The 26,834-nt window shown below is 38.4% G+C and overlaps 1 protein-coding gene across 12 annotated transcripts in view; it reads right to left on the reverse strand.

The window, feature by feature from the left end:
• Positions 1-26,834, reverse strand: part of SGIP1 (SH3GL interacting endocytic adaptor 1) — a 219,164-nt gene that overhangs the window by 122,636 nt on the left and 69,694 nt on the right. For all 12 annotated transcript variants that reach the window (XM_055233548.2, XM_055233552.2, XM_063613306.1 and 9 more), the window contains one exon: positions 3,352-3,415. In XM_055233548.2, coding sequence (XP_055089523.1) covers positions 3,352-3,415 — 64 coding nt within the window. The remainder of the gene's footprint in view (positions 1-3,351; positions 3,416-26,834) is intronic.

Raw genomic sequence — 26,834 nt, forward strand, 5'->3', positions numbered from 1 at the left:
TCTACCCTAGCAGGTTGCTGAGCAACCCATAGTGAGTTGTAGCAGCCCTGAAAACAGTTTGCATCAACAAGGCTTCAATGATCACAGACAAACACAAGCATTTACCAAAGCTGAAGGGACAGCCAATTGCTAGAGCGCTTTCCCAACCCCTTTGCATTTATGATTTCTTTTCTGAGAATGATATGTGATCCAATTACAGAGTTCACGAAAGCATTAGTGAGTTCATGAAAAGCAAAGGCTTATACTAAACATACAGAACAGCTCGTCCTTTGACCATCACTGATGGTGGAAACAGCTTCAGCTATTTTGCTATCATATAAGTAATTTGGGACTCTCAAATGACAAGAAGTTAAGGAAGGATACTTGGGATTCTTTAAACAAATGTTTCGTTAGAGTACCTCAGAGAAATATTGGGCCTCTACCCATAGCTGTGAGGAATAACTCAGTTATTTTAATAACTTTAGAAATGATGATGGAAGAGTAGTGCTTTGGCTACATGTAAATTAGTTCAGCCTGCCCTGTAGAGGTTGTTCAACCTCTTCTGTCTCGAGAAAGCTTTTTTCCATTCTAACTTTCCTCACATGCTAGAAATCTCTGGTGCAGTCAGTTACAGACATTGTCTTCATTCAGAAATGGATTTGGTTTCCATTAACAATGTTCTCCTGAGCTCCATCGAATAGTGTCCCACACAACACCTGGCACTATACGAGTCCTATAATGCCTTCCCTTATGTGACTCATATAGTGTCTGGCCCTTTAGGGAAATTCGATTCCATCTAGTGTAAATTTCTTTGTTGTTGTTTACAGGTGTGGAAACTGAGGCCAAGCAAAGTAAAGGGTAATTCCCAAAGCCATGGAGTTTTGGCAGTGCTGGGACTACAGCCCAGGTCTTCAGATCTAGTGAAGGCATCATCACATATTCTGGGTGGTTAATGATTAGAAAATGGCAAGGGAATATAAATCATGCTGCTATAAAGACACATGCACAATGTATGTTTATTGCGGCACTATTCACAATAGCAAAGACTTGGAATTAACCCAAATGTCTAACAATGATAGACTGGATTAAGAAAATGTGGCACATATACACCATGGAATACTATGCAGCCATAAAAAATGATGAGTTCATGTCCTTTGTAGGGACATGGATGAAGCTGGAAACCATCATTCTCAGCAAACTATCATGAGGACAAAAAACCAAGCACTGCATGTTCTCATTCATAGGTGGAAATTGAACAATGAGAACACTTGGACACAGGAAGGGGGACATCACACACCGGGGCCTGTTGTGGGGTGGGGGCAGGGGGGAAGGATAGCATTAGGAGATATACCTAATGTTAATGACGAGTTAATGGATGCAGCACACCAACAGGCACATGTATACATATGTACCAAACCTGCACGTTGTGCACATGTACCCTAGGACTTAAAGTATAATAAAAAAAAAAATAAAAAAGGAAAATGGCAAACTTCTTAAGAAACAATGTAAATTACATAATCCTCAGAAAAATATTGCTAACTTAATTATTTAGAAAAATTTACAGGACAACAGTAAATGTAATATCCTTGAAATAAATAGTTACAAAAGAAAATGCAAAAAGAAAATATAAGAACTTAATATTTGGCATCTAGACAAAAAATAACTTTGTTCGCCCAATCCTTTCCACTCTTTGGCTTAAAAACTTTCAAGGTTTCAAGGTGGCCCAGTGTCTATGGAAGCAGCCTACACACTCCAGCCTGGTACTGAAGGCCCTTCCTATCTGGTCCTGGTCTCCTTTCCAGTCTTGCCTTCCATTATCACATTTACCTGTAACCCCAAGTAGACAAACTGCCTCATTTGTCTTGTCAGTAAATGCCTAGTGGACTTTTCTACCTTTCTGCTTTTGCTTTTGTTGTTCCCTTTGCATGAAATACACATCCTCATCTTCTCGAAGGCCAAACTCAAGTCTCCTCCCCCACCCCGAAGCATCACTGATCATAAATCCAAATATGAGATTTTTCACCCTCAAATTCCCATGAAATCCCATCTTAGTTGCTTGTAAGGAACTTACACATACTAATTTGTGTCAGTAATAATAAGAGTACCAGCAACTGCCATTTGCTGAGCATTTACTAAGTATTAGGTACCATATTAGTCATTTCAAATACGTTACCTCATTAGCTGTACAAACAATACTTTAATTAATGTAGTAGATATTTTATCTGATGAATCAGAAATTCTTAAAGGACAAGGGCCCAGGGAAATACTCAGGATCTTATGATAAAATTGACGCATGATAAAAATATACAGAATGAAAAGCTAAAGGTGAGAATAAATGTGACTTTCTTCATTTTCACCTATGCCCATACAACTGTTGCTTTTCCCATTTTCTAACTTTCTTTCAGAGATTCTAGCCAAATGAGGGGTATAATGGGCTCGATTCTGACGTACAGCAAACTACATCAGATCTGCATTTCTACCTGGTCACAACCACCTGCAGCTGAATAGTTGTGCTCTCCCTACACTGGTCTTGGGCTGGAGTCTCAAGTTCCTGGCCAGTGGACTTCACATATATAAGTTACCTGCTTGGCTCCAAAAGGCAACTGAGATTTTGTTTCAGAGCCAAATACTTCTGCAGGAGAATTCAAGATGGTCAGATAAGTGGAAGGAAGTTAGTGGAATGACACTGTTATGTCATTGGACATTTTCAGGGTCTATCAGTGTCTGTGGGCAATTAATTCTCTTGGATATAATCACTTAAATATGTAAAAGCATCCCCACAGTTGTTTCTGGCATTTGTTTCTTATTCACTACTAAATATCCAATAATTCCTGAATTCTGTTGGTTGGTTTACAATTTGGCTTGTACAAAATCTTGGCATCTCAAGTAAGAGCTTTGAGATGTTATCTAGTCTACATTTCTGTTTCTGGCTAGGACTAATCTATCCAAACAGGTGTTTTATTGTTTCTTCAGTTCAGATCGTAAGGTCAACCCTATATGTGGAAATGAATTCTTTTTATCCTTCATAAAAGTAACAGTCACATTTTCTGCCTCCTGAGACTGCTGGGAAGTGTAATGATCAAAAAAAAAAAAAAAAGAAAGAAAGGAAGAAAAAAGGAAAGAGAAAGAAAGAAAGAAAGAGAAAGAAAAAGAAAGACATGATAAAAACTGAACACATGATGAAAAATTTTTACCTTTTTAGCATAAATCTAAGAACTGTTTATACTGAATAATTACAATTTACTCAGAAATGGGGAAAGCAAATAGTACACAATATCCGAGAAAATTGTGTGGCAATCTTATATTGACTGTGACAAGAACATCTCTTATGCAAATAGATTCTTCAAGGAGGCAAACTCCTAAAGTACATACGTAGAATCAGTGTCCTTTTCTTTCTTCCGTATTCCAAAGGCCTTCCTTGTACGTTTTTTCAATCCTGTAGGAAAACAGCAAAGGGTCAAAAACTCTCTCAGCAACATTCAAGTAAACATATTTTGAGAGTTGTAACACACCAGTTAGACTTAAATGTTTAGAAAACAACGAAGTTTCTGAAGTTGTATGTATAGGTATGTGTGTCTGCATGTCCATATGATTCATGATTACATTTTTCAATAGTTATTTATCAAGGACTTCATACCATAAGTTCTTAGCACTATAAGCAACATAAGGATACATGGGTATAGAAGAGATTGCAAGATTTTCTTAGACTACTGTTGTTCGTCACCCATATTGGGGTTCTGCCAAGAAGCCAAATCACAGATTTAGAAGAATAGCCATTTTCAGGTTAGACATATTCTTTAGACTAGGATAATGCCAAGACATGGATCATGTGACCCATGACAAGAGAACTGCACAGATCTGACACATCTTTGTGTCTCGTATTCCCATCTTATCTTTTACTACTTCCTCCAGTCTGTGGCTGCACTGAATTATTAATCATTCTCTGAACACACCCCCAAAATTTGCACTCCTGTATCTCTTTCTTTCTTGTTCGGTCCTTACTTACAGTTGAAATGCTTTCCCTGTTTGGTGGACATTTAGAATTTCAATTCATCCTTTAAGGCCCAGGCCAAATGTCTCTCCTTCTATAGGGCTTCTTAATCCTAGAGGCGTAAGACACTGACTATTCTATGCTCCCCCCAAAATGTTGCTCTTATATGTATTATGATAGATCAAATGGTATCACCTATTAGTCCCTGTGTCAGTTTCCTAGTAGGCTGTGATCCTTTCTTGAACAAAGGCCAAGGCTCCCTCATTTATAAGACCAGATAATATTTGTGATTTAAAATATCTTCCAGGAAGCACCATTCAAGCAGCACTGGCTAAGAAAGCCCTTTTCTTCCATCCTGACAAGCCAAGCCCAGTCTTGGTTCTTCTGTACTTCTCCTGTCAAGGCTGTTTGTGTTTCCCATCCCTCACATGTTCCATAGTTACAGACATGCCTTGTGCTTCTGTTAGTGAGTATTATCCAAATATACTAAATGTTTATGTATTCAAACCTTAGACTTGTTATTGGTGGTTTGGAAAGTCTTCTTGAGAAATTGGAGCTGAGAAAGTCACTGATATTTCAGATTTGTTTGGTACTACCAGGTGGAACAAAGGGAAAAACAATGACAGAATCAGTGAGTTGATAATACGTTTTTCCAAAACATGTGAGTCAGCCCAAACCACTCAGACTATCTGAGTCATTCATTATCTGCCTCTTAGGATACTACTCAAATACAATCTTCAAAATGTCTCTGTTCTGTCTAATTTTGTATTTTAATAGTCATCCATTTAAGACATTTAGGTCTTTAAAATGTCAATTTTTTTTAAAACTCCTCCCACATAAAACTATTTTCTGTTACTCTCCACATGATGAGTTTATAGAAAAACGTATTGACATTTAAAACTACCCACCCATAATATTTAGAAACACCTTCTCCCCTTTTATTTTTAATTTTGTTTATTAAAAACTTCTTTCTCACCTCTAATTGTCTTCTTCCCTTATAAGGACAAAGTATCATAGTTACATAATCATCAGTCTATCCCTACGATTTTCCTTGGGTTTCAAGTCTCCTAATTGGCTTCTCTTTGCTTCTGTTTTAGCTTTGAGCTCACAATGAATGCCATATTCAGCAATCACCACTGGTTTTTACAGGACTGTAAAACCAATGCTATTATCATCTCAGGGTTTCAAGTGCTTTATTTCCTGTAACTTGACCTATGAGATAAAAAATAGCATGCCTTACCAAATATATCAGAAAATACACACACATTCCAGTACTTTTTGTATTAAATTGGTAACAGAACAGGAAATAGTAGTTTTCCATAAACCCTGTGCTTGTTTTGACCACCAAGTTTGGACAATAGCCAACATGAACTAGGTCATGAATATCATGAGTTGTCCACTTTCCAGTGGAAAAAATGCACTGAATCAGGATCCAGGAGGCAGAGAGTCCATTCCCCAGCAACAGTTCTAATTGCATAGCTTAATACAAGTTACATTACCTTTATGTTTCAACCTCTCAGCCTATAACAAATCAGCCAACGATAAGAGACAAAAGAAACTGCACACCTTCACAAAATGCCATGCCTATATCTGTAGCTTTACTTTCACTGGAAATCATGTTTTTAACACATGAAATACACTTATACATAGAATGTCAATAGGCATACACCACAAGATGTGAAATTCTAGAAAAAAAATGCCCTAATCAAATTGTTGAATAAGAAAAAAATGTTGGGCCAGGTGCAGTGGCTCATGCCTGTAATCCTAGCTCTTTGGGAGGCTGAGGCGGGTGGATCACTTGAGGTCAGGAGTTCGAGACCAGCCTGGCCAACATGGTGAAACCCCATCTCTACTAAAAATACAAAAAAGTTAGCCTGGCATTGTGGTGCACACCTCTAGTCCCAGCTACTTGGGAGGCTGAGGTGGGAGAATCACTTGAATCTGGGAGGCAGAGGTTGCAGTGAGCCAAGATCATGCCATTGCACTCCAGCCTGGGTGACAGAGTGAGACTTCATCTCCAAAAAAAAGGTTGAAAACTTTTTAGTTCTTCAAAAGTGGAAAGGTTTAAGAAGTTTACAAAAAATATGAAGAAAACTGAAAGACTAAAGCAAATGAAGTTATGAAAGTAAGTTATTCATATCTTAATGAATCTTTCAGAAGATCCAAGGAGAAAACAATCACACCAGCTGCGTTAAAATTGAGTGAAGGGAAGTGTGCTCATGTCTTTTGAGAATTCATCAAAAAATATTGAAACTCTTCAACAGAGAGCAACAATAGTCAAGGATCTTATAGGAATAACAAATTTAAGACACTATGTTCAATAATCTGATAAGTTTTAAAAACAGTATATCCAGTGATTTTTGACTTCAGGTAGTTATGATTACAATATAATTGCATCTGGGGTGGAGCACAAATCTTTTTGTCAACTATTTTTTACCAAAAATGGGAGGGCAAAAACTAAGTGTGCTTTAAGAAATGTGATGACTCTTCCCTTGCCAACATCAAAACAAAAACATCTAAAGGGAAAGAAGTTTACTGTCTTGATAATCTGGGGTTAGAATGGTTCTCTCCCAAGCTATGGAATTGAGAACACTTTCCTATGTGGATCCAAAACTGCCACACTGTGTGTCTGGCCTGTGCCTCTAACTTCTCCACCAAATTCAGATTCCTTTAGCTTCTTTTGGTGTTGTGGGAAACAACCACACACACACATACAATTAAATATAGATGGATTTTTAAAAGGTTGAAAACTTATTTCAAACTAGGCAGCCCGGTTACAATGTTACCAGACAAATATCATCAATATCTTACCAGATAAGATAAATAAAGTAACAGATGTGGAAATCGATAATAGTGATAGCATCAAAAATACAGAGTAGAAAGAAGTTTTGTCATTGGAATACTACCAGCTACCACTGCTGAGGTCCTACCTATTGCCCAGGCACTGGATGCGTATGTTGCCTCATTTAAATCTCTTATAAACTTTGTGAAAAAGTAGGTAGTATTTTTCCCTAAAGTAGTGAGCCTGAGAGTTTGCCTAAGTTAGGTTTTATTATCTTCATCCCCAGTGAGGAAACTGGAGGCTACTCTTACTCCACTACTCCCCAGCATGTTGGGGTTCTTCAGGGCTTTGTCCTAGGCAATTCTATATCCTTTTCTGAGGGTGATTTCATCCACTCACGTGGTTTCATTCATCATATGTATGCAGATAAATCCTGAATTTATAGGTGAGGCCCAGCACAATCTCATGAGCTTCTGAATACAGAGTACTTCTCATACTCAGGCTCCTACAGAGACACCAGATTTCTTCAAAAACCTTCAGACCCTACTTTTAATACATATGTAATAAAAGCTGTAAAGATGTGCCCAATCATTTAGTTTCTAATTATTTTGTAAATAAAATTCCTTTTAAGATGAAATGGCTCTCTATCAACAGACAATGGATAAGCAAAATGTGGCCTAGCTATGCGATGGAATACTATTCAGCCATAAAAAGGAAAAAAGTACTGATACAGGCTACAATGTGAATGAACCTTGAAAATACTGTGCTAAATGAAGGGAGCCAAATGCAAAGAGCCACATATTACGTGATTTCATTTATATGAAATTTCCAGAGTAGGCAAATTCATTAATACAGAAAGCAGACTGGAGGTTGACAGAGGCCGAGTGGAGGGGAAAGGGGAGTGGCTGCTTAATGAGCACAGATTTCCTTTTGGGGTGATATAAAGTTCTGGAACTTGATGGTGGTTATGTTGCACGACATTAAGAATGTACTAAATGCCACTGAGTTTTACACTGTAAAATGGCCAAAATGGAAAATTTTATTTTGTATGTATTTTACCATGATAAAAAAGAAATGGAATAGTTCAAGCCAGATTATTCTGTGACAAAGGAGGACAATGATGGGAACAAGTGGGGAAGAAAAGGAAGAAACAAGGCAGATTGGCTTAAAAGTTTGTGGCACATGTTACTGCTTTTGGTTTTTGTTTTGTTTTGCCGAAGTTGTCAAATATTTAGTAAAGACATCAATACGATCACAAATTCCTGTTCATAGTGACCTTCAGTATCAAGAAAGTAATATTTCCATGAGAAATTACAATAGACATCCAGCTTTTCTCACTCATGTATCAGATGTTTGCAAAAAGCTTTTCATAAGCAAGTGCATTTTTGTCATGATGCTTGCTCCTTTGATCTGTTCTCCTAAAATCACAATGTTATATTAATCCCACTAGATGGTGAACTCCGTGAAGTCAGCAGCTCCATCCATGTGGGCATCTTGTTTATTTTCACCTCCCCATGTCGCATGAAAAGAACATTCTTTAAAATCATTGGCTCAATTGTGTTAAAAGAGAGGCAGTGTTTCTCAATCCCCTTTTCAAACTGCAAATAAGGCCCCATTGGAAGCTTGTGAAGGTAGTTTGTTAGGGCAAAACCTCAATTTTAAAATGAAACAGAAAAACGTGCATTGCCTATAGAAAGGATAAATACTGTTTCATGAAACTCCTGGCCAAATTGGATGGTGATATAAAACACATTTCTTATGTAATATGGTTTGGCTTTATGTCCCCACTGAAATCACATCTGGAATTGTAATCCCACGTGTCAAGGGAGGGACCTGATGGGAGGTGATTGGATCATGGGGGCAATTTTCCCCACGCTAGTGAGGGAGTTCTCATGAGAGCTTATGCTTTAAGTGTGGCACATCCCCCTGGCCCCCCCGTCTCCTCTGCTGCCATGTAAGACGTGCCTTGCTTCCCCTTCACCTTCCACCATGATTGTGAGTTTCCTGAGCCCTCACCAGCCATGTGGAACTGTGAGTCAACTAAACCTCCTTTCTTTATAAATTACCCAGTCTTGGGTAGTATCTTTATAACAGTGTCAGAACAGCTAGTACATTATGATAGATTGCAGGTCAAAAATAGTTTGAAAGACATTTTTTAAAAAATCTTTTTAAAGCCGGCGCGGTGGCTCACACTTGTAATCCCAGCACTTTGGGAGGCCGAGGCGGGCGGATCACGAGATCAGATGATCGAGACCACGGTGAAACCCCGTCTCTACTAAAAAATACAAAAAATTAGCCGGGCGTGGTGGCGGGCGCCTGTGGTCCCAGCTACTCGGAGAGGCTGAGGCAGGAGAATGGCGTGAACCCGGGAGGCGGAGCTTGCAGTGAGACGAGATTGCGCCACTGCACTCCAGCCTGGGCGACAGAGCAAGACTCCGTCTCAAAAAACAACAACAACAACAAAAAAAATCTTTTTAAAAATAACCCTTTTAACTTGAAACAAAAATTAGTGTGTTTACTGTTGTTTTTCTCTGAAGCTTCCCTAAACTAACTAAAAAATCTCCCACAAAGTACCTTAGAATTTCCTGGCTTTAAGAGTATACAGACCTGCAGGTGAAGAAGAAACAATACAGCAGAAAAAATAAACTATCTTTATCCATTTTCTCTTCTCCTGAGTACAACTGATAGGAATTGTAGGGATTCATTAAGTAAACATCAAATTTTGAATTTGAGCCACTTTTAAATGTTACACTGAAAGGAGAATTGTTTAGAGAAAACCTTTAGAAAGGAAACTTGGACTCTATACTAATTTTAGGTAAAACATCAAAGTCTGATACTCCAGAGAACCTGCAGAGTTTTTGCTTGTTTAGTTTTATTTCTATTTTATTTTATTTTTAAAACACACCTGAAATATTTTTCTCCATACAAATGAAGACTGTTTCTGTAGATCGCCAAGGGGAGGTCACGCTCCTGGAGCTGAGTCCCAAACAGAAGACACTGAGGTGTCTGCATTCTGTAGGCAGAAACTGAGGACCAGACTCAAGACACTGCTGGCCTTAACCCACGATACTGTCTTCTAGAAGTGTAAGTGGAGAGTCCTGCCAATAACCCCTCCTTTCTCTCCTTGTCCTGTATTCCTACCATTCCATTGCTAGCTGGTAACAGAACAACATGGAGAAGCCAAATGTAGAATGGTCACCTTCCTATCAGCATCTTAGCAGAAATGGGCTTATCACCCAAGCTAACTTAAAGGGACTGGGGTGGGAAGAGAGGTGGGGCAGGTACAAACCAGAGAAGAGCCAAAGACAAAGCCAGGTTTTAACACTGGGGCAGGAGGAGCCTGCGGGAGAGGGCGGTCTGTCTTTGAAAGCATTTCTTTTTTGCCCACCTTCCTTACTCACCTCACAGTCTTGCTACACATTGCTTTCTCTAATAGCTCTTTATTGTGGTGTTAGAACCTCTATATAAATGTACTGTCTTTAAAATTGTTGAAAAGGCACCACTTTTGGAGATCATGTTCCTAGCGTGCATTTGCTCCTCCTGCCTCTCATCCCTCACTGTGCTTTTAAACAGAGCTTGGACAAGACAAGGACTAGGAACAAAGCCAGCTCTAGGAGTGACCTAGAGCTCTGGAGAAGAAGAGGAGCTTTAAGAAGAGGAGGTAAGTTGGCAATGACCGCTCTTCAGGATCAATATGTAGAACCCAGTTAATAGTGGAATGCAATCTGTTCCTCACGTATCTCCCCCAGAAGCATGCAAATGCGTGCTTCCAAAAACTGAAGTAGGGTGACAGGGTGGAAGGGAACAAAATATGTGACCATACTCAGAATCCAAAGATCTGGGTTGAAAACCCAGTTTGACTGCCTTCCAGCTGTCATTTGCAGCAACACTGATAGAGAGTAAGAGATACTGTGCTACTTTCCATATAAGCTTCGTGCTCTCACAAGATATGCAGTTTGGAGGGACAATCTTAATTATCTCTCTGTAATCACTAGGGGTGAGGGAAAGGCAGTTCTTGTTTACTGAGAGCCTTGCATGTGCCGGGCACTGTGTCAAGCACTTTAATGCAGACCAATTCTTTCAACAACCTCTGTAAGTATTACTAACTCCCTGTCTTTGGATTAAGAAACAGACTCAAAGTGAGTAAGTTTCTCTTTCAAAGTCACTAAACAAATGAGTAACAAGACCAAGATGTTGAGCTAGGTCTGTTTGGCTCCAGAGTTAAGCAACTTCTTTCAGAATGGTCATGATGATTATTGCAGTACCTAGTGCGCAGAAGACATGTCATCAATGTTTGTTTAACAATTTCTTAAAAAGCTGCTTAGTGTTTATATAATCATTTTTTAAAAACTAATGACTTTTGCCAATGTTTGCAATCTACATTCCATTGGTGTCCAATTTTTTGATATTTATTTGTGTATATAGATGTATTAGGGAAGAAGGAGAAGGAGCCCCAAACTATACCAGATGGATCAACCTGAGTACACAGGCCTTCGGCCAGAGAGCAGGGACTTAGATTGAGGGAAGCACTAAGACCACATTACATTTTAGGAGGGAAATGTGCACAATGATACACTAAAAACTCAATTTAGCTCAAAACATGTATCATAAAAAATTAATAGACATAATGTACTGAGTAGTTGCAATGTTTCAGGAAATTTATCAGGAATTTTCTTATCTCAGTTCAACACAATTTAATAAGATGGGAGCTATTATCAAATTGATTCTATATCATGGCGCATGAGAAGCACCTGATGCCAGGTCGCACAGGTGATAAATAGCAGATCACAATTTAAAACACCCTCTGCCTGACTCCAGAGTCCAGGCTCCTCATGACTTTGGAATATCTTTTGTTAGTCATCATAATTCATTTTATCTTCTTATAAAAAACAAAAAACAAGAATGTGATTTTTTTGAAAAAATGGAGAGATATTTTTAGGCAAGTTAGGCTGCACATTTCTAATACACAAAGGCTTTATTTTGCATGTTTAAATCTTTATATACTGCCCAGTGAGCATAAAGGGACCCCATAAATATTTGCTAAATGGATTATTTCTGTAATAAATATAAATTTTCAGCTTCAGTCTTCATTAACTTGGAGGGTTACTCAAAGGTGAATCACATGTAATGGAATTACTTATTTTCTGCAGGAACCCAGGCCAAATATTTGGCCTCAGTAATAAAAAACAGGCAAATTTAATTGCCCTGGGCACAATGCCGCATATTGACAGCAACTCTAGACTGACTATATCTTTTCATTACGATGCTCACTGTATTTCTGTCAGAAAAGATTAAGGCGCTTTGTGTATCAGCTTTTCTTCTAGGTTTTAAATATAGTCACTGTAATCCAATTCAGATTCTTTGTCATCAGAATTTCTTACAGAAAGACGTAAGACCAGTTAAGATGGAGGCCAGTTGGTCCAATGATTTTTTTAATGATATTTATGATTTCCCGTTCATAGACTACTGCCTAGGGTATAAGAGATGCTTCATAAAGGCAAGTGCCAGGAAGCAGAAAATGCAGAGTTCAGTGTCTAGCAGTACCTGGTGCAAGGTAGTCATTCAGTAAATGTTTACAAGCCATTCTACATATTTGCAATTCTAACCAAAATGAACTGTTTGAAGTTGGTCGGCATGTGGTTTTGGTCTAAATGCTTCACCTACATTTTTGCTTGACTTAAAGGAAATCCAGGTGATCTCTGTACTAAGTATGCACAAAACCTCTTTAAAAGATAATATCTCACCATTCTGAGCTGAGCACTGAACTTTTTGGGAGAAATCTTAAGGACACACTCCGTTAGCAATAGATTGCAAAAGGGTCTGATATAAATGACAACTTGAAATTCAGATTTGATATATAAAAATTCATGCTGAGACACTAAAATGGAGATTTCTAGAGGGTAATTCTCAACTTCAAGGGGCTAAAAATGACTTTAAAAAAGAAATATTTCTTCTTTTGGTGACATACAAGAAAATGTTAAAGAAAATGGTCATGAAACAGGTTTGCTACAAAAGGACTAGGTGTTTGCTGTGCCAATATTAATGTAATGATGCAGTTGAATATAATTGGGAAGAATTTTAAGCAGGTGGTCAACTTCTGTTAAGCTATAAGAACTGTACAAAGATCCATGAGAAGCAGACATAGTTGTAAAGTATGAGCTTTGAGATGGGAAACTTCTTCCTAGGACAAGTTCCTAGGAACTTCCTAGGACTACTTCCTAGGACAAGTTTCTTGACTTCTCTGAGTCTCAGTTTTCTCAGCTATCCATCATAAAAGGTTTTTGTAAGGTTTAAATAAGTATAAAAACCCAGTACAACACCTAAAATATATTGTGCATCACTTTATGCAGATTTTTCTTGCTTTTCTTAGAATTTTGATAGTTATAAAACAACTAGAAATCAGCTCTTTTAACAGATCACATAAAAGACACTAAATGATACTTACAGAAGCCTCATAACTCTATTCCTTTAGAAATAAAAATATGACATCAAAATTTGAAAATCATCAAAATTTGAAAATAATCAAAATTTCAAAACCTCAAGCTTTTCTTTGTTAGAGCAATAATAACAAAACCAAACTCAGTCTCAAGAGATGTCATTGACTAACATCTATCATAAAAGATAAGTGGGGATTACAACACTCACAACAAGAAATATAACTCTTTCATGCAGCAGGAAAATACAGCATTGATGAAGCCTTCTCTTTGTGCAGGTCTGTTACAAACTTCAATTGATCGGTTGGTCTTTCCAGTGTGATCTGAAAGTAGGTCAGTGCTCCTTCTACTTGGGTTAAAGATATCACAGAATTTGGAGTTTCCTGCCTAGCCTATTTGGGAGACACACAAGTTCTGCATGAAGGAGCATACTTTAAACACTAGGTAAATTAATTTGACCTGTTCCCTTAGAACCTTCATCTGTAAAAAGGTTACTTTCTTTTTCTCTCCTCCATTTTCTCCCACTACAGTCATTTATTTTCTTCACATCGTTCCATCTCCAGTCCCACCCTGGCCTGACAATGACTTGTAGAAAGCATTTAAATTAATGGTCCTGCTCAGATAGACTTTTTAGGCATAAACAGAAAAAATCAATTGAATTGTAATTCACCAAACTAAATGAGGTTTAAAAAACTCTCCATTTTCCATAAGAAAATGAATTCAAAAGAAAATGTACTGGATAATACCAGAAATGCTTTTCTATATGCCCCTTCCTTTTTATATTTCATTCAGGGAATAGCGGGCCAGTCCTTTGGTAAAATCTATAAATTCTTACTACATATATCATTTAATCACTCAAGTTAAATTATTCAAAGATCAATTTAAAAAGGAAGCTGGTGGACGTGTGCAGTGGCTCACATCTGTAATTCCACCACTTTGGGAGGCTGAGGCGGGCAGATCAGCTGAGGTCAGGAGTTCAAGAACAGTTTGGTCAAAACGGTGAAACCCTATCTCTGCTAAAAATAGAAAATTAGCCTGGAGTGGGGCGCATGCCTGTAATCCCAGCTACTCAGGATGCTGAAGCAGAAGAATAGCTTGAAACTGGGAGACGGAGGTTGCAGTGAGCCAAGTTCATAGCATTGCAATCCAGCCTGGGCAACAAGAGCAAAACTCCGTTTCGAAAAAAAAAAAAAAAAAAAAAAAAAGGCCAGGACAGAGGCTCATGCCTGTAATCCCAGTATTTTAGGAGGCGGAGGTGGGTGGATCACCTGAGGTCAGGAGTTCGAGACCAGCCTGACCAACATGGAGAAACCCCCTCTCTACTAAAAAAAATACATAATTAGCCGGGCATGGTGGCGCATGCCTGTAATCCCAGCTACTTGAGAGGCTGAGGTAGGAGAATCACTTGAACCTGGGAGCTGGAGGTTGTGGTGAGCTGAGATCGCACCACTCACTTCAGCCTGGGTGACAAGAGCGAAATTCCATCTCAAAAAAAAAAAAAAAAAAAAAAAAAAAAAGACAGCTGGAACATATCCCCCATTAGAATTCTTCTGTTTAATTCTAACCTAATATGTGGAGGCAGAGAGGTAGATAAAGTAGGAGATTACATGGTACTGCCCTTTCTATACACCACAGGCTATTAGCCAACCTTATTTGATAAGGATCTATGAAGTCTACTTCTGAAAAGGGATATAAATGGTTTAAAAAGTTAAAAATTATATATATAAATGTGAAGTTATTGTTGAAAAAATCAGCCATCAGATAAACACACATAGAAATAAAAGGTTTTAAAGGAAAATTAATATGCAGTATATGCTCTAAATTCTTTGGAGAGGCCTTAAAGGCTACCAGGATGCATGTAGAGTGATCCTGTTTGCAAGATTTATAATAATAATGACCATCAATCTATTTATTCATCTGTCCTCCATCCATCCATCCTTTGGCTGTAAATCACAATCGGTAACATAAATTCACTGCATGAAATTCATCCTGTTGGATCACATAAATCCATCAAGTTACAGTGAACACGTGCTCTCCCTTAGTCTTTCCTCAAGTCAACTCTCTTGGAAAATTAACCCTTGGCAGGCTTGCAGGTTTATTAAGCCATCCCCTCAGAATTTTAAACAGTCATGTCATTATTCTCTGTCTTTACTTACAGATCTTCTATCTCAAACATTTAAATACATATTTGTTGCTCTACTAATGATTCTCAGATCCTAGGTCCTCATATTCACCTGGCAAGATTAGAAGATAATTTTTCTCATCACTGGTATTTTCTTCACCAATTGTCCAGTATTGGGCAGGGATATAACTCTAGCATTTCATTCAATGCTTAGAGTCATCCAAGCTCTAGAGTATTTGGCATCACTATCAGAAGATATCTTCATCTTCTCATTCAGTGGTCAGTAGAAAAGGAACCTGTTGAGCATCTATCATGTGCCAGAGACTTTTCTAGACTAGAGATACAACATCTAATATTACCCTCTAATTATGTGCAATCAGAGACCAGTTACTAAAAACCTGAAACACTCTTTCCATTAGGTCACTGTTACACACTGTAGTCATCTAGTCATCAAAGGGGCATATATGCATTATTGCGTGGTGTTTGAGGTGAAGAGTGACATGAGATGAGGTTGCCAGGAGCCAATTATGCAAGTTTTAGAAAGTCAAGTTAAAGATCTTAGATTTTAGGCTGGGTGCAGGGCTCATGCCTGTAATCCCAGCACTTTGGGAGGCTGAGGTGGGCACATCGCTTGAGCTCATGAGTTGGAGACCAGCCTGGCCAACATGGCAATACCCCATCTCTACTAAAAATACAAAAAATAGCTGAGGTAGTGGTATGCACCTGTAGCCCCAACTACTTGGGAGGCTGAGGTGGGAGTATTCCTTGAGCCCAAGAAGCAGAGGCTGCAGTGAGTTGAGATTGTGCCACTGCACTCCATCGTGGGCGACAGAGTGAGACTCTGACTCAGAAACAAAACAAAACAAAACATACAAAAAACTCAAATTCTAAGTGGAATGGGCAGTCGTTGAAAGTACCAGAGAGGTAGACAAAGTAGAAGGACAAGAAAGTGACATCCTCTGATTTTTTTCTCTATCAGCAATGTCTATTACCTAGTGCCAGAACACTTTAGGGCAATAGTAATTAATTTCTATAATACTTACTATGATAGAGTGTTTTCAACAACACCAAAAGACAAAATTATATTGAGTATTGTTTTAGTGTTAAAAGTACTATGCTGTATACTTGTTTAAAAGCTAGCATTTAAATTATGACCTATATTCAAGTTATGAAATGCAAATTCTCCCTAACTAGAATATTTAATTTACCAGAACAGCTGAATACCTGAACAGTTTTTAACTCTTAAAAATCTTCTAGTTTTGACAGTAATAAGCCAATTCTGAGTTTTTAACACTTCAGAGTTTTCCAGTTGTGACAATATGTAAATATACCAATGTTGACAATCTTTTTTTTTTATTTCTTTTTTTTTATTATTATACTTTAGGCTTTAGGGTACATGTGCACAATGTGCAGGTTTGTTACATATGTATCCATGTGCCATGTTGTTTTGCTGCACCCATTAACTCGTCATTTAGCATTAGGTATATCTCCTAATGCTGTCCCTCCCCCCTCCCCCCACGCCACAACAGTCCCCGGAGTGTGATGTTCCCCTTCCTGTGTCCATGAGTTCTCATTGTTCAGTTCCCACCTATGAGTGAGAACATGCAGTGTTTGGCTTTTTGTCCTTGCGATAGTTTACTGAGAATGATGGTTTCCAGCTTCACCCATGTCCCTACAAAGGACATGAACTCATCATATTTTATGGCTGCATAGTATTCCATGGTGTATATGTGCCACATTTTCTTAATCCAGTCTGCTGTTGTTGGACATTTGGGTTGGTTCCAACTCTTTGCTATTGTGAATAGTGCCACAATAAACATACGTGTGCATGTGTCTTTATAGCAGCATGATTTATAGTCCTTTGGGTATATACCCAGTACTGGGATGGCTGGGTCAAATGGTATTTCTGGTTCTAGATCCCTGAGGAATCGCCACACTGACTTCCACAGTGGTTGAACTAGTTTACAGTCCCACCAACAGTGTAAAAGTGTTCCTATTTCTCCACATCCTCTCCAGCACCTGTTGTTTCCTGACTTTTTAATGATTGCCATTCTAACTGGTGTGAGATGGTATCTCACTGTGGTTTTGATTTGCATTTCTCTGATGGCCAGTGATGATGAGCATTTTTTCATATGTTTTTTGGCTGCATAAATGTCTTCTTTTGAGAAGTGTCTGTTCATGTCCTTTGCCCACTTTTTGATGGGGTTGTTTGTTTTTTTCTTGTAAATTTGGGATTTAAACTAATTTAGAGCCTTCTTTTTAAACCTCCATAATTCCTGAACTCAAACCCTCACAGAGTTTTGTTACATTGCCAGTCAGACATGACATCAGATTTTAGTTTTACCACTAACTGTGTAATATCAAAAAAAATCATTTAATCTCTCAAGAGTTCAGTTTCTATGCCTTCTTCACATGACTATTGTATTAAATAGGAAAATGGGTTTGGATATATATATAAAGTGCTACCCAAGCAAAAATTAATATCATTTGTTGATATAATTATTATTACCATTTTAGTTGAGAGTTGAGAAATAGTAAACTGTCATAGTACACATCATATAAAAGTAAAGAGTCCAACCCATTTCAAATGGTAAGGTCTTTCTCTTCCTTTGTTAATACAGAAAGGGGAGGAAAATCCACATCTCTTCACAAAGCGTCTAACAGTATGCTTTCCGATTCCTTCTGTTATAGTTTGGATGTTTGTCTTCCACATCTCATGTTGACATTTGATCCCTGATGTTGGAAGTGGTGCCTAGTGGAAAGTGTTTGGGTCATGGGGGAGGATCCCTCGTGAATGATTTGGTGTCATTCTCAAAGTGGTGAATGAGTTTTCACTCTGTTAATTTCTATGAGAGCTGGTTGTTAAAAAGAACCTGGCACCTTCTCCCCTCCTCTCTCTTGCTTTCTCTTGCCATGTGACCTCTGCACACACTGGCTTCATTTCATCTTCTGCTGGGAGTGGAAGCAGCCTGAGGTCCTCACTGGAAGCAGATGCTGGTGCCGTGCTTCTTGTGCAGCTTGCAGAACCAAAAGCCAAATAAACCTTCTTCTCCTTCTAAACTACCCAGTCTCAGGTATTTCCTTACAGCAACACAAGTGGACTAGGACACCTTCTGTTGAATAACATTGACTCTAAGATTCTGGAACAGCTTTTTTAATTTTCAGTAATTTATCAAGACAATCTAGTGTTCACATGAGGCGTGTATAAACTAAAGCTGAATCTGTCATCTTCCTCCCCAGCCAGTTCTTTTGCCAGGGTTCCCTCTCCAAGTAAACTGGTGCCATCATCCTCTGAGATGCTCCATCCAGAAACCTAAGAAGTATCTTTGATTCTTTCTTTTCATAGCCAAACCATCAGAGAGTGCTCTTAGGTCTCTTTCTTGTGTCTATCCAACCTGTTCACATAGGCTTCTCCCATCGCATGAAGCTATCACCTTTGATACATGGCCTCCAAGATTGCCATGGAAAAGGAAGAGAATGTGAAGAAGTCACCTCAGATACTTTACAACTTCAGCCAGGAAGAGACAGAATTGTGCTGTATACTGTTGGCCAGCAGGAGTTTGGCTTATGGACCATGTGGCCTCACCTACATGGGAGACACTGGAAACAAAGTCCCTGGCTGTGAAGCCACTCCCCAGCAACAGCTCTGCACTACACAGAAGAGAAGCTTGGCTCTTTGGAAGTCAACTAGCTGTTGTTTTCAAACCCCGCTATCCCTTCTCTGCAGCCCTGAGCTCTAGTCCCACATAATTAACTGGTTCTACCATTTACTACTCATGTTACTATGAAAAAACTTATGCTTCTCTCAGCCTCAGTATTCATACCCACGAAATGGATCTTATCTCACCAGTTAGCTATGAAGACTAAATAAATCATGCATTCAGAAACTTAGCAAAATCAATCACTTATCACAATAAATATTTTGGTTTTTTAATTTTTATTTTTTATTCCCATAGGTTTTTGGGGAACAGGTGGTGTTTGATTACATGAATACATTCTTTAGTGTTGATTTCTTAGATTTTGGTGCATCCATCACCCAAGTAGTATACACTGTACTCAATTTGTAGTGCTTTATCCCTCATTCCCCTTCCACCCTTTCCCACCGAGTTACCAAAGTCCATTGCATCATTCTTACGCCTTTGCATCCTTGTAGCTTAGCTCCCACTTATGAGTGAGGGCATACAATGTTTGATTTTCCATTCCTGAGTTACTTTACTTAGAATAATGGTCTCCAATTCCATCCAGGTAACTACAAATGCCATTATTTAATTCTTTTTCATGCAATAAATATTTTTGAGAAATTGAATATGAATGTAAAATTTGACCCCATGATAATCCTTAAAATCGATGGGATTAAAAAAAAATCTCTACTATGACTTACTGAATTCTTTTTTTCCCCTAAAGCTGATGGTTGAAGAAGACTTTAAAGTGTTTTGTTTCCTTCTCTTTCCTGCTAAAATCCTAATTTAAGCAAAAAGTTCCTGTTCTTGTATGGTGACTTTTAATCAGTTTCCACTGAAGGATTAGAAAGGGGCAATGATAAGACACAACTAATGGGTAGCTAAATTACATAAAATCAGGGAAGAGATCAATGTCTGGTTCGGTAAGATGAGCAAAACTGAATTCCAGGGAAATTCAAACAACAGGCCCACAGCCATACAGAAAATTTTGGAGGAGCCTGGTCTCAAACTTTCATCCCTTTACTTCAGTTTGGTATGCTTTACCAACTTGCTTCATTAAATATGAGTGGGTATATATGTGTAATAAGTAACTATATATAATCACATAGAAAAACAAATGTTGATATCTTTACCTAGAGAGAACACAAACTTATACCTAGTTTCTGCAGTACTCCAGCATATAGAGTAGTTTTAGTTTTTTTGAGTATGGTTTTTGTATCTACTTCTACACTAAATATATCTAATTATTTTCTAAATGTCTAGAACAGTGTGGTGAACCCTATTTGGCTGAATAGCATTATCTGAAAATCTGACTCACATTTCCAGTGACGCTAATAACTTTTTAGCTGAAATTTGGCTTAGTGTTTTGATTAAATTTTCTGTTAAGTGCTCTAAAAAGACGTTGAACTGATGAGATTGTAACTTCAAAGGCAGAAGGAAAGTAAAGGGTGACTTTAATAATGGTGAAAAAAAAGCCCCCAGAATCAGATATCATTAGAAATGGGGTCTCTAGAAAAGCCAAGATCCAAATGCCGAATCTGAATGAAGCTAATTGTGTGGTGCTCTCCACAAATGTATTTTGTTTTTTTCTAAAATAGTCACATTTACAAGATAAATTATATGCTGAATTCAAAAGTTTGCTAGCATCCTAGTCAGGTTTGCCCAGATATTTCTCCTCTGAAACTCAGCTGAAACCAGAAGCTAGCTCTAGTCCCTTCTGTTGAGTTGCTAGTCATCTAAATACATCCACGCATCTTGTTCAGTTCTACCATTTGGCTTAAGTAGTGCAAACCTCTGTGATTTCACAGAATTCAATCTGTTACGAAGTCACCAGAACACAGAACTCCTTACTTGGTGTGGCATTAGGACCTGGTCTGCTATATTTCTCCAGTTTTATCTGTCACAGTAACTCTAAGCACTCCACTCTGAAACCAAACAAAAATTCTTTCTATTCCCTAAACAAGACTGCACATTTGTGGTCTACATATTTGCTTCTGTTTGGATGAATCTCTCTTTGGATGACTTTGTCTTCAAACTATGGCCACAGAAACCTTCCCCTTCTCAAGCTGACTCAGAAATGCCCCACTATACCTGCTGGAAGTTGGATTTCAAAATGGATATTTTTCCCTTTCTTCCAAATTTCACTTAAGACTTCATTATAAAACTTCTCAAATATTGCCTCATATTACAGTTTACATTGTCTTAGTTCTTTGAGATTTTAAGCCAGTTGAAGGTATTTGTTTTATCTCATTCATCTTGTGCCCATTGGTGATCCTAGTTCAGTGTCCTGACTGCAGATGGAACATTCACTATACTGAGAAGAGGGCTCCAAGCCAAGCAAAGGCTCAAGTGTCAAACGTGACCTTCATCCCAGTGGGATATAAGTGACCAGACCAGGAGCTTTTAAATTAAGACTTTTTCCATTACTGAGAAAAAAATCCTCGACTAAATACTTACTTGCTAATCTACACTTGTAAAAGAGCATGTACCATAAATACAGCGAACACCCTAAAAATACAGCAAAGTCAATGAAGAAGAAGGAAAGGTGAGATAAGGCATGGTGAGTCCATACAACACTGAAGAGACCCTCACACTCTCACTCAGTGCCTCCTCCCTCCTGTTTCGTCAGCGAAAATCTTGTTAATCTCTTTTCCAGACTAGAAAAACAGCAGAAAATCAGAATGAGCCAAGGGGGCAAAGTTAAACATAAGTATTAATGGGAGCTGCCAGAGGGGAAATGAAACATCATATACTTCAGAAAACCAGAGAGCTTTTATCTTCAGGCCAGCAGCCCGAAGCAGAACAACGGTGTCCGGTAGCTCTGCTGAATTATAGCACAGTGTGTTAATTGATATTCTAAACAATGATCAATGTAAAAAGTGTTTTTAAAATGGTTTAAAATAGTTACAAAAGTGTAACTTTTCATCATTGAAATATAGGTCAAATTATGTGCAATTATTTTTGCTTAAGAGATGTATTAGCAAGAATATATATACATATATTACAGATTAGAAATATTATCATCAGATAAGAAGTTTTAAAAGGATACATCTTAATCTCCCAGAAAATGAGATTCTGTGAAATAAGAAGAGCTAACTGTAAGCTAGCATTTATTAAATGCCTGCCATGTACTTTTCATGCATTATCACATGAAACTCACAGTACTACACTGTGAAGTGGGTGTAATCATCTCTACTTTGCAGATGAGGAAGAACTCTCTGAGAAGTCCTGCGATTTGCCAACATGGCATGGACAGATAGTGATGAGCCTGGGTCACATTTGGACTCATGGAAACCCAAGGCCAGTATTCTTGCCCCATTTTCGCGCTGTCTGGATGGGTGGATGAGGGCTACGCAATGCCTTGAACATGTACACGCTGAACTCAGCTCACAAGATCTTTGGTGATCCCCTCATGCTTCCCCTATTCTCCTCTCCCAGCACTCCTGGGAACATCCGCTTTATCTGGTCTGTTCTCTCTGGTCTACTCAGTTTTCTTGCTAGGGTTGTTATAGAGAAAGAAATTTAAATGAAGAGAGAAAACAAAAAGCAATAGCAAGAACTGTCAGTGATGGCAAATGGGAACCAAATATCCCCTTTCCACCAAGTGCTAGCTTTTTAAGTAGGCTTCACCTCTAAAGCATATGAAGAGGCCAGTTGTCAGGCATCTTTGTGGAGGGTTTCCCCTGGCGGTGATGGTGGATGGGGGCGGGGCATTACTCTAGACCTTTCAGGGAATCCCCTGTCACAGAATATATCCAGCCAGGGGGCAAGGGGAAAAGCAGTACTGTTTCTATCTCGGAATTGTCAGTTTTTATTTTAGTGACAGAGTGACAGAGGTGACTTCTGGTTTTTCACTTCAAATACTTTCAGCCATCAATTTCCAGTCAAACCCACTCCGCCACTATGGTACACCCTCTGTCATTCAGCTAGTGGCCAATGGTGGGCCACATCTGACATAGCTTGCTGTTCATGTCTGCCTGAGGCCACTCCCCAGTATCTAGCAGATTTTATTTATAGATAGTGCATATGCAAGGATGCTGGGCTACCTGAACACTGTGGGTGATAAAACTCCAAGTCCTGGTTCTTTGTCCTCGAGGCACTTTTCATTTGAGATAACTAAACAGTGTTTCATTTTTGAAATATGAGAGAGTGAGGAAAAGTTTATGGTTAGGAGAAGAGTACTATAAACTCAAGCATGTTTCACCAGCAATTAAGAAACAACTTGGAATGTCTGCTCGAGTTCTGTTACTGAGAATCAAATGTAGTAAAATTCCTATTACAACATAGTACAGTTCACAGAAACAGTGCATGGCTCCAATCCCTTTTTCATCAGGGTACGTCTTTTAAGATTGTAGGAAAAACGTATTCATGAACATGGTATGATAAGTCTTACATCATGTAGCAGTGACTCTTAATCTCTTTTTGGTCACAAACTCCAGTGAGAATCTAATAAAAGCTACAAATCCGCTCATAAAATACAGGCAAGAACATGTCTTCCAATCCATGTATAACATTCCTGGGAGTTTACAGGCTGCCTAAATGTATCCGCAAACCGCAATTTAAGTCCCTCACTCTGTAGGAACTCAATATATATAGTTTTTGCATTAATGTGTAAAAACAGTGAATGATAAATTATCTTGGCAGAGACAACCCAGCTATGCTGAGCATTATGATGACTCTTTGTCAGATACTAAATGAATTGCTTAACACCTTGGAAGGAATCAGAGCCTAAGTCAGGCTTAGAATACACAGTATCTGTCCCTGGACTCATGATGATGGATGCTGTAAATTACAGTCAATCAGCCAAGCCCTCTGTCATGTCTCCCTCATGGAGCCTTCCTATTTTTCCTCTGGCTGGTCTAGTCATCCGTCTGTTCCTATTACACAGCCACAGTGCTTTTGCTGGGCCTGCAGCTTTCAAAGCTAAATAGAAGGAGAAAAAAACCCAAACCAGTTATTTCAGAAGCAGAAATAGAAATAAAGAGCTTGGTCATTACCAATGATGATAAAGGAGAAAACAGACATAGTTCCTACTGTGTGCTAATTATTTAATACAATGCTAAACCCTCTCACACACCTTATCTTGTTTAATCCTTATCAATCCTGATGGATAGGTATTATCCATGCGCTTTTTACATGTGGGTAGCCAGAGGCTCTGAGAGATTAACTGACTCATGTAAGGCCCCATGATGAATAAATGGCACTAAGATTTAAATATATTTGAGCTTGACTACAGGCCTAGTATTTTTTCCTACTACATAATACCTATTTTTAAAAAATCTGAGACTTAGGTTCATGCTTCCTATATTTTGAAATTATCTACTTCTGGGAGACCTCAGATCTTCCCCAGATGAAAAGATGTGCATGGAGGGAGAAAAAAGGTGACTTATACCTTCTAGAATACTCAGGTGAATTCCAACATTGAGGTTAGGTGGTCTTGGCTGAACTGCAAAGCAATCGAAACCTTACCTGGAAAGCTGGGCCTCATTCCAGGAGCGTTCAGACTGCCTTTTCTCTCAAGACACAGCTAATTGAACCACAGACATAATCAGTGGTATTGAGCAATAATGCTAAAACATTGTATCCTCTTTCCATTCACCCTCAAACACCAAATTAGCCTTCACCGGCATGTCCTTCCAGATCAAAAATAAAAACCTTGATGAACTGTCATGACAAAAATACCAGCTTGTTTTGGGCTATAAAGGGGTCATGAGTCATTGTTTGGGCTGTGTTTGTTAAGAGCTCTGAGACACACCAGATAGCACAGTAGTTTTGTGACATCCAGACTGTTTGCCTCCTCTCACATACCTTTAAAACACAGTTTGGTGTAATGACTGTGGCATCAATCTCCTTAATTCAAGTATCCAGGTTAAAAAGAAAGCCACATCACAATTCTTTAGGAAGATGACTTGGGGGTGTCACATCTCTCTTTTCTGCCTTAACAACTCCCCCTTTATACATTTTTTAATTTCTCTACCCCTTAAGGGAGGTACCTGGGGTAAGGTAATGGGCTTTATCTGGGAATTACTGCCATAGAGCAATTGGCTGGTCAGATGAAAAGCCTTTAATGTCTACTCAGAGGATGCCTCCCAAAGTCATACACAGAAGGATGAAATGGATGCTGTGTATGAAGAACTAAAAACATTTGCTATTTGTAAATAACACTAAATAAGAAGAAAACAGTGACAGGAGATGGGGCTAAAGGGTCAGGTCATGGGGATCCCTTTGTTCCATGGAAGTAGCTTGGACTTCAATCTGAAAGTCACCGGGAAGCAAATATAATGTTTTAGTGAAACATTTACGGGATTAGATTTGTACGTAGCAGGGAAGATGAAGTGAAGAGCAAAGACTAGACATAAGGAGACCAGTTTAGAGAACATGGCGATAATTTAGTCAAAATACACGATGGGAGCCCTAAAAGAGGATGGTGCTATAGAAATGGAGAAGTAGAAAAATAGCGAATTAAAGAATTATTTAGGAGATAAAGTAGGAAAAACTCAGTGAATGATTGGATGTTGGGTTGAGGGAATGGAAAGAACTCAAAATGATTCACAGTCAGAAGTAAGGGGCTACAGGTTGACCAGAGAAGACTGAGACGTCTCAGAGTGTACAAACAACCAGTTAATCCACTGCTGATCCAATTCAGTAACTCACATTTTTACAAAGTGGTGATAGTTTGTGAATTGGATATTCATTACATCACATATTTCATCATCCCAACCATCCTATGAGATAAGCATTATTATTTTTATTATTATTATACTTTAGGTTTTAGGGTACATATGCACAATGTGCAGGTTTGTTACATATGTATCCATGTGCCATGTTGGTGTGCTGCACCCATTAACTCGTCATTTAGCATTAGGTATATCTCCTAATGCTGTCCCTCCCCCTCCCCCCACCCCACAACAGTCCCCGGAGTGTGATGTTCCCCTTCCTGTGTCCATGAGTTCTCATTGTTCAATTCCCACTTATGAGTGAGAACATGCAAGATAAGCATTATTTTGTCTATTTACCATTGGATGGGAAAATGGGTTGAGAGAAAGTTAAATGGACTTGATCAAGGTCACATAACAAAGCAATGGTAGAGTGAGGGTTCAGATTCAAGTTTACACAGCTTAATGTAGAAAATGACTTTATAAAAAATTAAACCATATAAATTGTCCATTTTGACTCTTTTGGTATTTTCATGTTATTTGACTTGGCAGTATGCTATGTTGTTTCTCTATGGAGGAATCTCATTGTCTGAGACGACCATGATGGAAATGCTTTTTCATTCATTATTTTGGCATCTTTCTTTTGCTGGTGCATTCTAGTGGTTTCTTGCATGGAATATTTTGCTACATTATGAGATGAAACTCAGAACTCTGGTAATAAAACCAAGGGGTGAGAAGTTAAGTAACTTCTTTGATCAGTAGAAACATGCCCTTCCTTCCCCAGCACTTTTTCTTCTTAAACATCTTACCATATTTAGCATATCTTAGAGGTATTTTTCCAGAGACAGATGCTACCTATTTCACCAGGTTACCATGAAAGTAAAATAAGCTAACACATATAACGGGGATTCATAAATTATAATGTGCTGCCCAACACATATTTCTGTATTGTTATTCTCTGATCAGTTATGGAATAAAAGGAAAGAAGGAAGACAAAAAACTGTAGTCAATATCTTCTGGACTCCTTTCCGATTCTTAGTATATTCCCTCTATTAGCACATTCCAAAGTTCATCTGAAGTTGATAAAGCAGCTAGGTGTTGATTATATCTAGCTATTTAAAATGAAAATACTCCATAGCAACTTTTGTTATTAAGATATTGGGGGAAAGTTGGAAAGTAATTGTTTAGAC

This window comes from Symphalangus syndactylus, chromosome 19 (genome assembly GCF_028878055.3).
Source record: "Symphalangus syndactylus isolate Jambi chromosome 19, NHGRI_mSymSyn1-v2.1_pri, whole genome shotgun sequence".
Classification (NCBI taxonomy): Eukaryota; Metazoa; Chordata; class Mammalia; order Primates; family Hylobatidae; genus Symphalangus; species Symphalangus syndactylus.